A 14,648-nucleotide genomic window follows, 5' to 3' on the forward strand; every position below is an offset into this window, starting at 1 on the left:
GGAAGAAAAAGTTCAATGATAAAAAATTAAAACATTTATTTTGCAAATTCATTATCCACTACTCTTACCAGCTCAATAAAATGTTTATTGGAGTGAGGCAACTTAACAGAGTACTTACATTATTAAAGTGTGCTAAATGGAATTGCAATAATATTGTTTGATTAAATACAAAATGTAATCCAGTAAAGAGCAAGATATTTTATTTATTACCTAATAAAAACAATGTTTTCTCCCGTTTCATTTCAGATTGATCATCATTTTATTATTTCATCTAAATATACTTTAATAAAATAAACATTTCATCTCATGAGATCATTCAAACTTCCACTGTTGAGAAAAAAAGAAAAGAAAAACCCACTATTTGGTTATACAGTGATTCAGAATCTTTTTGTGGACTGTAGAGAGGAAGTTAAACATCATTTTAAACTCATATCTTAACCTGTTGAGGGAACCAGTTCTAAACAAAAAACACCATTTATTTAGTTTTTACACACACCAGGAAGCTTCTTTTTTCAATGCTTATATTAAGAGTATTTTCCTGAATGCTGGCATATAAACACTCTGCCTCTTTTTCAGTCAGCCAGACTTAACTCCTGTGACTGATTCCAGAAGTGATATCCAAAAGTACTCAAAGAGAAACAGAAAGCACTTTGGCTACGAGTACAAATGTGAAGTTGTATAGTTCAGTTTATTATACATAGGAAACACTTTCAGTTTGATCTATTCCACCTTCAGGGAAATGGCTTTAGTTATAATAAGTGGAAACGCTTAAACGCACAGAGACACGAATCTCAAGAAGAACTGGTTGGAACACCTTGTTTTCTTTATTATTCTCCCTAAAGTATTGTTTTTCTGAATGTTTGCCTGTCTCAGCATGTTTTATCATGCTGTGACTTGTTGTGCAGTCAGAAGAATGCAAAGATATTTTACTGTTGGAGAGCGTCAGTCTGCGTGCTTCAAGATGTTTGTTGCTTCTTAGCTTTTCTTTCCTTGCACTTTTTTTGTGCACAAACAGTATATATGTGTGGGTAGATGGTTGAGAGAAGCACTTAAGTTCATGTAGGTTAGTGGTGTGTGTGTGTGTGTTACTGTGCACTCTCACCTTGTAGAATCTCCGCAGTAAATGCAGACTTTCTTCTCTTCCACCCTGCAAACACAAACATCAATAATATTAGCACACACACAGTCTGAAGCATCTACACACGATTATAAAAATGCACAAAACAACAACCAATTCCTTGCTGCCCGTCTTTGTATTTATTGTTCACCGTGGAGGTATGTGAGAAAAACTAAGTGTTCTACCTAGAATCCCTGTTGTGACCTCACATCAAATAAAATAAAACAAAAATGTATCCCAACAAATAAAATAACTTGCAGAACATTAAAACTAAACATGTTTTGCATTCTGATATGCTACTAGCAAGCACTATACTGTATTTATATGTAGTCCACTAAATAAAATACATTGAAATGCTCCCATACAAATAAACAGTACAACCGTCTCGGTTTGATAAGTACTGCTTAACATCATCACTAATTACTGTAAATCGGATGTTCCTGAGAGTCACACCTGGTAATTATATATTCACATAAATGCTCGTGAATCAGACTTTGTTGCAGCTGCTATGTAACGCTGTCACTCTTGTGCTTTGTCATGCGAGGCCATTTCCTTCTTCATCGGTATTCTATTCACATCAAGTGTAAACGAATAACTAGAAAGCTCAAGGAAGGAGAGCCAGTCTTCTTCCTGCAGTGATGTCATAACCTGGAAGTTATGGTCTGTTTCCCTGTCAGAGATAACATGACTAGTCCACCATTTCCCAGCAGCAGGGCGGGAAGGAAATGAGCAGGGTCAGAGTCAACGAAAAATAATAGAAACGGAATGAATACTTCATTTAGTGTGTGTGTGTGTGTGTGTGTGTGTGTGTGTGTGTGTGTGTGTGTGTGCGCTACCTCCAGGCAGGCCAGATGGACATCTTTGATTATACATTGTTTTCCAGACAGCACAGACTGCTTTAACAAAAGGCAGCTCAGCTCCAGGGTCGCAAGACGCACTTTACCATCTACACACACACACACACACACACACACACAAAAGAGAAATATATGAATGAGTAATTAAGTACATTCTTCTACATATTGGCTCAACAAAGCAAAGGTTAGCATGGAATAATGTGTACAACATTAATATCTATAATATGTAATTCATTGAGCAAAATGTCTTCATAAAATGAAATGTACGTGTTTTATTTTTAGTTAGACATCTAACAACATCTTTTACTACATTTTAATTCACTTTTAAAGAGAACCTCTGTTCTCATCTTGGAGAGTAATTTCATATTAATGCGTGTGATTGTGCGTGTGTGTGTGTGTGTGTGTGTGTGTGTGTGTGTGTGTGTGTGTGTGTGTGTGTGTGTGTGTGTGTGTGTGTTACCTGGCTGTGATGCCTGACTCATCACTCTGATCAGTCGCTCCACCAGCACCAGGCTGTAGGAACTCTTCTCCTGGTCAGGAACTGGCAGCTGCAGACGCTCCAGAAGATCTCGGTTTATACCTACGGAGAAGTCAGGTTTATTCAAAGATTACAATAGTCCACCAGCTTGTCTTCAGTCCTGGGTCTACTGAACAATAATCTGAGGTTCAGTCAACCTGGATTCTCAAATTACAGTTTATAAAAAATTTAAAAAAGTATATGGATCATGCTAACTTTGCTCCATTTGAGAGATTAAGGGCAACGGCGACTCACCTATCTCCATTTTAGAGATGTAACACAAGCTGTCCTGCATTGCATTATACAGTCATATTATTTGGCCTCTCATTTAAATAAATAGGGTGGACAAAATAATAGAAACACCTGTTAGTAGAACACAACACAATTCAACAGTACCACAAACATCCTCCTTCATACAGTTAAATGAAAACCTCTTTAAAATATAGTTAAACTAGAATTACTGCCTGTCATGTTCCCGAATGTCATCACTACCTCATTTGATCCTAGTAGTAATAATTAGAGTAATTATTGCTGAATTATGGCCAAACGTGTGTTTTGTAAAGGTCAAAGTGAACTTTGACCACCAACATGTCAAAGTGACATAAATGTGTTTATCCTAGAGACCACGGGCGGAGCGACGGACAACCCAAAAAACATTCTTTGAGACGGAGAGATTTATGCATGATTGTTGTATTAGGGACACTCAAGTACAACTGAATGCATAATGAAACAAATGTGATGAAAAACGACTCACAAGTCAGTGAAGTCTTGACTTTATCAAACTTGGCATTTATATTGCCTGTTTGTTCAGGTCGCTGCTGACAGGAAGTGAACGTGGACCAAAGCTGTGGCCATAACCAACCAAATGAAGGAAAAGAGGCCAACCTTTGCTGTGAGAGACGGCATAAAGCAGGCAGAGCACAAACAGGGCGTGGTAGTCATCGTTGTCGCAGTCGAGGGCGCTGTACACCATGTCCAAGAACGGCCTGCAGAGAGGATTTCATCAGTTCCTCCTTTTATTCATGCTTTCGACTCAGCGTTCAGATACAGCGAGCACATGTACCTGCTCCTGTGTGTGTGTGTGCGGGTGGCTGCAGCGGTCTTCTCCTCATCCGTGATGTTCTGCTCCGTCAGCTCCGACACTTTACACTTCTCCATCACCACCATCTCTATCTCTGTGTGAACACACACACGCACACACACTTTGTACCGCCTGACATGGGGATCCATAGATGAGAAAAAGTGTTTTTCACGTCACACTTCTTCAACAATGAGGACAGAAATGAGCTACCGTCACCAGTGAATATGAATGTAAAGTCTGATGTGCTTCCTTCTAACCCTTTAAACGTGCCAATCATGCCATCAATGCTGCTATTGATCAAGAACAAAACACTGATTTTAAATGCATAAAATGTACTATACGAGGAATATTTCAATGAGTTAAGTTACCATACATCCTTCAAAAAGTTTCTTATTTTATCTTTTTTTTTTAATCAATTAGTTAAATCGGGTGGGTGTCATCTTTCCACCCAGAATGATACACCTGTCATTTTGAAACTAGCTGCTCCTCTGCAGCCCACGACACAATTAGTGTTAAAATGCAGGCTGTCAATCCCAATTCTGTGCATTTGTGCGTTCAGAAGCAATTCATATTGTGCAGACCTGCACAAAGACTCTCTGCAGACGGAGTCCGTGTCAGTGTAAGTGAAGAAGGAATCATGTCAGATGAGTTGATGATGTCATTTTTAAATAAAACACACACATACTCCGATACTAACAAACACACACACACACAGAGCAGGAGTGAGAGACAGGCGGAGAGGTGAGGAGCACAGGATGGATGGTGTGTCACCGTGGAAATGGACAGGTGGCTGTGGTCAGTGGTAACTATGGGGAAATAAAAATAAATAATAAAAAAGGTGCCAAACGGGGGAAGCAGCCTCAAGAGCAGGGCCTCGTCTCAAAACTGTCCAAAGAGGAATTTTTGGATACGATGTACTTTCTTTCTGCATTTTTTCTTCTGCATTTTCTCGCCTCCGTTTGAAAACACTTTCATTCTTTGACATTTGTTGTTTTTAACACTTCTCTTTTTCAGGATTTACGCATGTCGTAACCTTGGTAACTCTCTCACTAAGACGAGCAACAGCAAATGCATGGAGACGAGAGAAACCGCAAAGTGAATAAAAAGCAACACATTTACAGTGAAAGTAAAATGTTCAGTCTTTTAAAAGAGTTTGTTTCTCTCTTTTCCGTTTTGAGATGAGGGCTGCTGCTGCTGTGGTGGCTGATGGGTAACCAAGGTGCATCATGGGAGACTGCGTCTGATTGATGGCAATAAAGAAAAAAAACTGAGAAACACAGCCCAGTACTGCTGTGTCCAATGAGACACACACACACACACACTCACCTTCCGCCGTCTCCCCACTCGCTCTGCTTCCCTTAGAACTCCCACCTCCTCCTCCCTCTGTACCTTTTCCCTTCTCCCTCTCTCGGCCTCCCTCCCTTTCTCCGCTTCTGCTGTCGTCGTCCCAGCCTTCCTCTACTCCTCCACTTCCTCCTCCTCCACCTCCTCCAGTCCTTTCGTCATCCTCCTCGCCCAAGTTCTTGTAGTTTGGCCTCTTCTGAGGTCTCTTGCGGCCGCGATGGCGGGACAGCTCCAGGGAGCGCTCCAGAGACTCCTGAGGCTTTGTGAAGCGACGCACACCTCCTGCACTGGCCTGGGGTTCAGAGAGGCAAAGAGAGGCGATCACATGCCTGGATGGGACACTCACACAGTACTATTTTAAAAGCAGATTTTAATAAATGGGTTTTAAGTGCCGGAGAATTATCAGCTCTAAAATGAAAGTCCATGATGTCCTTTAAAAAGGTGTTTTTAGTTATAATAAAGCATTTTTTCTTAACATATATAGTGGTGTCACGGTGATAACGCTGCATCATAACTTCCAGTATGCAAATATAAAAAAGGCAGAAAGTGGTTAAAAACAAGTGAGATAAAGAACACGGGTGCATTTAGACAGTTTGTGATATTCGGGAGTAAATGCACGGGACACCTAGAAGTAAAAACAGCCGCCCTGTTTCCAGGCAGCAATGTCATCATTACCACACTTTACTGGCAGAAGGGCATGCACAAAAACTAAAACATACACTTTAATAACTGATGGCCTAAATCTTCTCACAACCACCAAGCCTTACAGTAAATCCGTCTCGCACAATCTTGTCGATCAAAGTTTGGGAACGCACAAAAGCCTCTTCCTCCCTGATACACTTTATCAGAGACAATGAACTCTTGACACACACACACACACACACACACACACACACACACACACACACACACACACACACACACACACACACACACACACACACACACACACACACACACACACACACACACACACTTTGAGGCCACGCTGGTGAGGCCACGCTGGAACTAGAAGTAACCCACTTCTCACATATAGCCCTCAAATGCACAGCAAAATGCAGATGTTCACACAGGAAACAGCGGATAAGATGCTGAGAAGAGATGTCAGCACTGATCGACAGTAAAATGGAAGAATCACATTATTAACTAATAATTCTAGTGATACATTTACTTTAATGCTTCAGATTAAAGAAATTAGAATGACAAACTAAAATAAATAAAGTTACATAGAAAACGTGAGCATGTGCTCAGGGTTATATGAAGATAAGTAATCGGCCTACATGTCAACACTTCCTCCTATTAGGCATGTGTGTGAAATTGTCAATTAGCATATGCATTCTTGTGTTATGGCCAACATTGTGTTTGTGAGGTCACAGCGACCTTTGACCACAAATATTAGTCAGATGATCAATGTGCCTGAATATTGTGATGTCATGTAAAATCATGCAAACTTGTAGTTGGTATGTGTACTTTGTCTGTGTATATGTATCCATGTAATACTATATTCACTATTATTAAGACTGTATTCCCTTGGTGAAATTGAGGATCCTTAAACAAATAGATCAATACTGAGTCCAATGCTGTAGCAAAAATAAAAAGGGCCACTGAAAACCAAATCAACTGGCTTCAGTGGTTTCATTTGTAGAAAAACAGATTTGACTTTGTTGAAGATAAAGAGGAAGAGGATCAGGTGTCTCACGCTGAAACTAGGTGGCCCTATTTCACTTCACCTCATATGCGAACACCAACCACCGAACACACGTGAAGCCGCCGGTGCACCGACACACACACACACACACACACACACACACACACACACACACACTTGGCGTGCAGCGTCAGAAGATGAAGCCCATCCTCCTCCTTCTCTGCCAAAACAGCTGCAGTTTCTCAGAATACACATTTACTGTAAGGAGCTGTGAGCCACATGAATTCAAAACACAAGTTATAACGTGTGTTTCAGTCCAATTCTCTGACTAAACCTCTTCATTGCTGATGATCGTGAATGCTAGATTATATATTTGTATTCCCTCTCTCTTGTCTTCTCATGATAGGGAAGTATTAAAGACTAAATTGTTTCCGTTTCAGATCAAGTCCAAGCTATATTTTAAACTATTAACCTGAAGCATGAATCTAAAAGGCTCAGCAACTCATTTACCAAAAAAAATTAAGCACATCTCTTTAATCCTTCATAAAGCCTAGCCAACAAAAACATTGATATCTATATCTACTATCAGGGGAAGTCTGGGCACTTAGCATTGTTCTGTAGTCGCTGCTAAAAACACAGCGTGTGTGTGTTGTCAGGCATAAACCGCAGACTAGCATTATAGAGTGTGTGCGTGTGCGTGTGTGTGTGTGTGTGTGCGCACCTGTTAGCTGACTATGTTCTGGTAAACCGCTCACACTCTGAGCCTGTGCTGAGAAATTGATGGAGGTCACCAAGCGTGTAAGGCAAACCTACACAGACACACACGCTCAGGCAAACTTGCACAAACACACCTAGCAGAACATCAAAATAGAGCACCGCTTGCAGGGCAAAGATATTCTTATAAATGCACGCAACTTAAACAGCTGCAAAGAAGATATGCAAATGTTGCCATCACGTATTTAACTGGTGCACTTGCAGGAAAACATGTGAACAAAATAGAGAGAGAGAAAAAACTACTTCCAGGAAAGAGATTTGGGTTAGGTGAGCCAGCTCTGTCAGTGTTCCAGCATGTGACCTAATTTCCTGCCACATCACAGACAAACAGGAAGCACCATTTGACCACCTGCACAGAAACAGAGCCCCATGCTTCATGCGTTGGTTTCATCTGACAATAAATCAAACAATAACACACCAAGAGCTCTATCTGATGTGGCAGAAATAATTCATGTCACCAAAAAGAAAAAAAAAGACAGTACTTCTGTGCAAGGTTTCATTATGTCTTCTGGCATTATCAGAAATTATCATAGGCTTTTTTCCCACATTAAATCAATTGTGCATAATGCAAGTGTCTTTTGTGTTTTATTCAACCCCAGAATGGAGAAAGAGACCGATTCAAGTCATGCACCCTGTTAAATTATGTGGTGCCTCTGAGTAAAGCAAGTTATCAAAGCTCCTGTTGCAAGTTCATCAGTGGCAAAACAGAAGAGAATAAATAAAGTGAACACAGGGACTACAAGAGCAAATGAACAGGAAAACAAACACATGACAGTAAAACCATCTCAAGTCTGTTTCTCTGGTTTATTTAATTTGTTAGAATATCTTAAACCATAACAATGGCCTGCTGAGTATATCTACTATTGTTCAAAAATGCAACATTTGGCACTTTTAAAGTCCTTTAAAATGCAGAGGCGGAGAAAAGCGCAGCTGAATGAATAGCTGGCAGCTACTAGTTTGGGTCTGGAAGTCTCCTGTTGCGGTAGACCGACGTTGTTAAGACATCACGCCTCAACTCACATTCACTGAAATGGTGGGCTGCTTCTTACAACAGCTACAGGTCTAGCACACACGCGCACGCTCACACACACACACACACACACACAGCACAGAGAATAACCACAAGAGTTCTCAGAAACGCTCCTTAGTGCAGCACACCCACCTGGCTTTACAAACAGATGGTCAAAAAATGAAGAAGAGGAAGAGGGGGAGTGTGAGGGAAGAGAAACTGAATGACAGGAGATTGGAAACTGGGAGATTGAGAGATTTAGAAAAAGAGAGGTGAGGGGAATCGGATGGGGAAGATAAGGGGAAGACAAGGGGGGGATGGAACGAAGGAGACAAAGTGAAAAGGGAAATAACATTCAGATGAAACAAAGATGTTCAGAGAAGACCAGACGGGGAGGAAAAGATGAAAATAAAAGAGACTGCTCGAAAAAATGTAGAGAAGAAAAAACTATGGAGATAATTAGCATAGCTGCCTTGATGTGGGTGATTCATGGAGAAAACCATGACCCCGAGATCTCATAGCCACCTACACACACTTCTGGAACTCCAGTGTGTGTGTGTGTGTGTGTGTGTGTGTGTGTGTGTGTGTGTGTGTGTGTGTGTCCATGTGGTTGCCTGCGTAGGTGTGCGTGTTCTTGTTTGTGTGCTGTACTCTGTTGTGTGTATAAACATTAGTGTGGCCCTGTATCCCAAAGTACACACTCTGCTGTATGTGTGTGTGTGTGTGTGTGTGTGTGTGTGTGTATATTGCAATTAAGTGTTGTTTATTGATGTTCTGTGAGTGCTGTTTATGTTGAATATTATAGTTTCTGGTTTGCATGTTGTGGTCTATACTGTATGTGTATACAGCATGTTTACACATACATGCTGTATACACTGTGTGTGTGTGTGTGTGTGTGTGTTACCGTATTCTTGAGTGTGCTGTGTATATCCATCTGTGGGGTGAAGACGGACAGGTCTCCATTGAGAATAACTTCGGCCAGCGAGTTGACCATTGGCTGATAGTGGATGATCAGAAACACCTGGGAGACGCACAAATGAACACAATTAAGAAGGAAATCCCAAACAGCTTTAAAAACAAGAACTGTTCGTCAAAATTAAACGGAGCATACGTGAAGAAAATGTTTTTATATGTATATACCTTTTCACTGAAAAAAGGAAAATGTGCCAAAGTGGCTGGAAGACATTTTACTCTAGCGATGGCAGCATCCTGTGTGTGTGTGTGTGTGTGTGTGTGTGTGTGTGTGTGTGTGTGTGTGTGTGTGTGTGTGTGTGTGTGTCTTACTTGAGACAGCAGGTAGAGGGACACCTGAGGGTTAATCTTTCGCTCTTCAGACTAAAGAAACAGAAAAAAAAGTTAAAGGCCAGTCAATGTCACACACATGCAGCACACATAAGAAAATGAGATCCCTGTTGAATTTCCAAACAAATATCTTAAAAATGCAACACTATGTGGAAACTGAATGGTGATGGTTTTCCACTAGGATGGATTCCCAAATCATTACCGCTATTAAAACACAATTCATAGAACTAAAAAAAGAAGCAACCTTAAAAGAAAACCAGTGAGGACGTGTGTTTCACTGTGATGCATTCGCTATGTTGAGGAAGTTTAAGACGAAACTGTACACGCACAGTTTCTCTATTTTAGTAACTTTAATATGACACAAGCTCAGTGCAACCCAATTCCTTCAGACATGCAGGGTCACATACCGTCTCAGGGATAACCAGAGAGTAGACGTAGAGGGGCAGGAACAGGCGGTTGAGGAGGTGGTCGGTCAAAACGTCGTTAAGGAATTCACAGTTGATGATGAGAATATCGTTCAGGTAGTGCAGGTGGTCAAGGTGCTCGGCCACCAGGTCGCTTAACTTCCCTCTGTTCCTATGTCTGGCACAATAAAGAAGAGAGAAAGACACAGAGATGTTGTATATTATTGTACATTATCGTCACAACGGCATCTTAATGCATGTGCAGATTCATAATGCAATGTATGCAAAGCATCATGCACTTGAAGAGTGTGCACCAGGATGAGAGATAAAACTAGAGACATGCCTGACCCCTAGAGGCCACAGTGAGAATTGCACTTACAAACAGAACGCTAGAAGGCACTTACTCTTCATCGGTCTGCACACACTTGTCCAGTTCGAGGACATGGCTGCCGATAAACCAGACCAAGTTGCTGAAATATGGGACCGCCGTCTTATCTCGGATGTAGTGCAGCATGTGCTGATTGTCCACTGGAGAGATAAGGGTCAGGATTAATATCCGGGTTCCCAAGGCTGCCCAAAAGTATCAATACCCCACACACACACACACACAGACACACACAGACACACACAGACACACACATAGAGAAGGTATTATAACATTCAAATTAAGGAGACAAATTGTGAAAATTAACCAACCATGCCAAGTCAAATTAAGTGCATGAGCTGGTTCACAATTTAAATGTAGGGAATTCTACTGGAGTTGGATTAAGAGGAAAAGCCAGTTCAGGTTACAGTGTGATTGGGGCTACTCTCGCTGTAATAAATAAAGAAGAAAGAAATGCTTTTCCAACCGATTCTCTGTCGGTTTAATCTCTGCCTGTGATCTGATGCTTTATGACGACGGCTTTTATCTTCAGACAAAGAACAAGATCTGAGCCAGGTTTGTATGTAAGCCAAGTAAGAATGAAAGACTCAACATTCATCATAGTGTAATGTTTGAAAAAAACTAGATGAATGTTATTAAGGTGCAGAAGGTCAATAGGAACTCCACCTAATTTACACATCAAATGGAATCAAAGAATAACTACTTTTTTTTAACTGCCCATTGTGACGCTGTCAATGTTTTATAGGAGTGCAATGCTGTTTCTTTTTTTAAACTGGGATTACTGTTTAAAAAGCCCTCAAACCAGAGAGCAGAAAGAGTTTGTTGTTTTTCTAAAAGGGTGAAAGTTAACCACTAGATAAAGGTCAGACTAATCCATGCGTCTCAAACTCACATTAAGCAACAGAGAAGCTAAAAACACGAAATAATCTGACACCTGTACAATGTGACTGGAAGAAGAGCCTTCTGCTGGAAAACCAATTACTTTGAGATACTTCTGTTCTGAATTAAAACGTCGCTGAATGTGACGAGTCCTCGTATCGAAACACTTTTTCGTGTCGAAGTCCAAATGCTACCAATCCACACGGGTCAACATGAGACATGTGATGCATGAGCAGCCACATCTAATGAATGAATTACATACGAGCAGAAAACAAAGCGTCCACTAGTCAGAGTCACAATGTCCTTCCAGCTTAGTCAACTAGTGGATGAACTGAGAATTACAGCAGAAGGAGAAACTGACTGAAAAACCACAAAGAAGTGTAACCCACCACCAAAATACCAACCAGCATGTGAGGCTCAACTGACATTAGGACTAAGGAATGATTAATCCAAGAAATGTAAAATAAAAAAGGTATGCAGGGAGTTCTGCATGTACGCGATACAGATTGATTTACAAGAACAATAATTGCAAGGATATTCATGCTGGTACATTTATAACAAATAGGGCTGGTATCAACAAACACCGACATCCAGTGAGCAATAGGAACTCTTCTGGAACAAATTTGAGGCATTAAAGAAAAAAAAAAAATAAATGGGTCTCAGATAAACAACAACTACACCAAAATCAACCATCTTAGAAAAAGACTGACAGGTTTGCAGACAGATTTAACATTTGTTTTAGAATTGTATCGCCGTCTCTGAACTGTACGAACAACTGGTAAGAGTGTACGGAAAAAACACAACATCACATGTCTAACGATACTCAGCCCTAAAAAAACTAAACAACAAAAAACAACAACAAAAAAGACTGAATGAATGGAACCAACTTACATGAAACTGGAGTTAGGCAGATGGGGCACGCAGTGGGGCGAGGGAGAGGAGGAGAGAGACAAGGAGAGGAAGAGGAGGAGTGGTTGTTGAAGAGGAGGAGGAGAGGGGAAAACAGACACATGGTTAATGTGTGTAAAGAGGCGGCTGTGGGGGGTGGAGGTTGGGAAAGACCTCTCAGGTATCTTAAAAAACTGCAAACAATGGCACATCTGGCAAAGGAGTTAATATGTTACCTTATCATTTAAAACAAACAGCAAGTTACCAGAGAAAAGGCTAGTATAGTAGCAATTATCATGCAATTAAATTACAACTAACATGAAAATATCTTTCCAGGTTGCCATTTGTTGCAGCACATGAGTCAAGGAATCAGTAGGAAGCATCAAACCGTGATATGTTCCCATTTCCCACGCGATGGGTTCGTTTTAACTTGTTTGTCTTTGACTGCATTACATCACAATGCAATGCATATCCTTCATTGCAGGAGTGTCTCAGCAGAGTTGATGCTTCCCTCTTTGACAGATTCCTGACTATAGCGTCGCCCGTGGACATTACCAATACCACCAGGTTACTTTATTAAATACATGTATTTCTACTACGGTTAAAGGCAGTTGAGCTAGCTGTTATGGCGTCACTGTTGAGCTACAGAATCAAGACTTTACACACATAGTTGTACGTCGCAAAGCGTTACATGCAGAGCTACACAGACGGGAGCGCCATCGTTGATACGTTGCAGTGACTGGATGTTGAGGAAAGGAAATGTTATGCGCAGTGAAGAGGAGCATGACGTGTGGAGAGAAGCCAAACACGCTAAAAATGCACCACCCGCCTCCCCTGGAGCGACAGCCACCCGCTCAGAGCCCAGAGAGAAGCAGCAGAGGCTGACGCAGCAGAGCACAAATCAGCATAAGCCTTGGGGACAATCCTGTTGTTTACAGACTGTGTCCTGTGAGTGCAGGAGCATCACGGTTGATGCTCCTGCACTCACAGGACACTCGTTTTGAAAAGGCCTGCATGTTGCAATTGATTTTTGGGTGACGTATGAGGCAGTGAAACCGAACCTTGTGGTAATGCTACCTTGAAAGTTGCACATTATAACGATATTTTTTTATATCTAATTTGATTATTTTCTGCATTAGACTCAATGGTTACAGTCATATTGCTGTAATTAGATTCTGAACGGCAAGCATTTCTACATATTTTCTGCAAATCTGCCATTTCAGCTGAGTGTTAGAGGTTAACAGCTTTCATCGGTCTGGTTCTGAGCAAATATTTATTCATTTATTTAATGAATTTCTACTGTCATGTAGACTTGCTCCGTGAGGTATCATTAGAAGAGACGTGTGCCTAATGGCAGATGGTCTCACTGTAAAGAAAGCCATACTGACAGCTGCTTAGAGATACTTGGACTAGCACCTGTTAGTTATGAATCATTTCAGATTTGCATGTACAACTTTAAATGCAGAACCTTTAGAAAAACGTCCATTAAAAGACAGCCATTTATGGCATTATTTCTACGACATCACGCTTTTGCACTTGAATGATGATAAGCCGCAAACATTAGAAAGCAAGGAGACATTAAGCAGGTTGTGTTACCTGTCGGTCAAGCTCATGCACCAGAAGCAGCAGCAGGAAGAGGACAGGAGGACATAGAGAGGCGGGAGACAGTCCCAGCACCTCGGGAGCGTTTGCGTGTGAACACATCTGCGTACGGTTAGCTTGAGCGCATGCGTGTTCCCGGCACTCACCTTTGTAGACGTTGAGCGTGATGGTCCGGACTGCGATGCGAACCATGCTTTCAGGGTGGTTGAAAAACTTAATGGCCTCGGTGTACAGGGCAAAGTCATTAGTGTGCTGTGTGTGGGAGACAGAGAGGGGGCGCCGGTGAGCAAGGCGCTGTACTGCACCGCGAGAGAGAAAGCAGCTAGTGGAGACAGAAATGCTGGGCAGTGTTGCATTTTGACAACAAAGGTCTTAATGGAAGTAACAACCTGGTTTTTATTTCTCTAATTAACTGAGAAAATGTTCCATAAATGTGAACGTGCAAGTTATTTTGAGGTGTGAATTTCTCCACTTTCTGTCAACAACTAGTTACCTCATGGAACAATTAAAATCGTACAGAGCTCCGGTCAATAGGGATGCTATACTGGATGGATCACAAGTCTTTGAAGGTCTTTTTTGGCCGAGGCACTCAAAGACGTTAAACTAATGGGACTTTTGCTCCGAACAATCTGTAAACAGTACTTTAGAGGGGCAACATGTACTAACATACCCGCATGCTGCATTTAGTAAAATGTGCACCACAAACCGGCTGCATCTTAGCGATCTCTCTCTGTGCCAGTGCCTGATCCTCTACCCAAACATTCCTCAGTCACTGCGACCCCCGGCCAATCACAGTCGAGGGCCAGAAACAAACAGAGGTCACAATAAATGAAGAATCTTG

At 41.4% G+C, this 14,648-nt stretch overlaps 1 protein-coding gene across 1 annotated transcript in view; it reads right to left on the minus strand.

The window, feature by feature from the left end:
• clec16a (C-type lectin domain containing 16A) overlaps positions 1-14,648 on the minus strand; it is a gene marked incomplete at its 5' end in the record, with an annotated part of 32,591 nt that overhangs the window by 13,594 nt on the left and 4,349 nt on the right. Inside the window, 11 exons of the mRNA XM_079233145.1 lie at positions 1,103-1,147; positions 1,954-2,063; positions 2,435-2,554; positions 3,377-3,477; positions 3,555-3,666; positions 4,899-5,208; positions 9,252-9,368; positions 9,632-9,682; positions 10,057-10,231; positions 10,458-10,581; positions 13,954-14,059. Coding sequence (XP_079089271.1) covers positions 1,103-1,147; positions 1,954-2,063; positions 2,435-2,554; positions 3,377-3,477; positions 3,555-3,666; positions 4,899-5,208; positions 9,252-9,368; positions 9,632-9,682; positions 10,057-10,231; positions 10,458-10,581; positions 13,954-14,059 — 1,371 coding nt within the window. The remainder of the gene's footprint in view (positions 1-1,102; positions 1,148-1,953; positions 2,064-2,434; positions 2,555-3,376; positions 3,478-3,554; positions 3,667-4,898; positions 5,209-9,251; positions 9,369-9,631; positions 9,683-10,056; positions 10,232-10,457; positions 10,582-13,953; positions 14,060-14,648) is intronic.

This window comes from Taurulus bubalis (assembly GCF_910589615.1).
Source record: "Taurulus bubalis genome assembly, chromosome: 17".
Taxonomy (NCBI): domain Eukaryota; kingdom Metazoa; phylum Chordata; class Actinopteri; order Perciformes; family Cottidae; genus Taurulus; species Taurulus bubalis.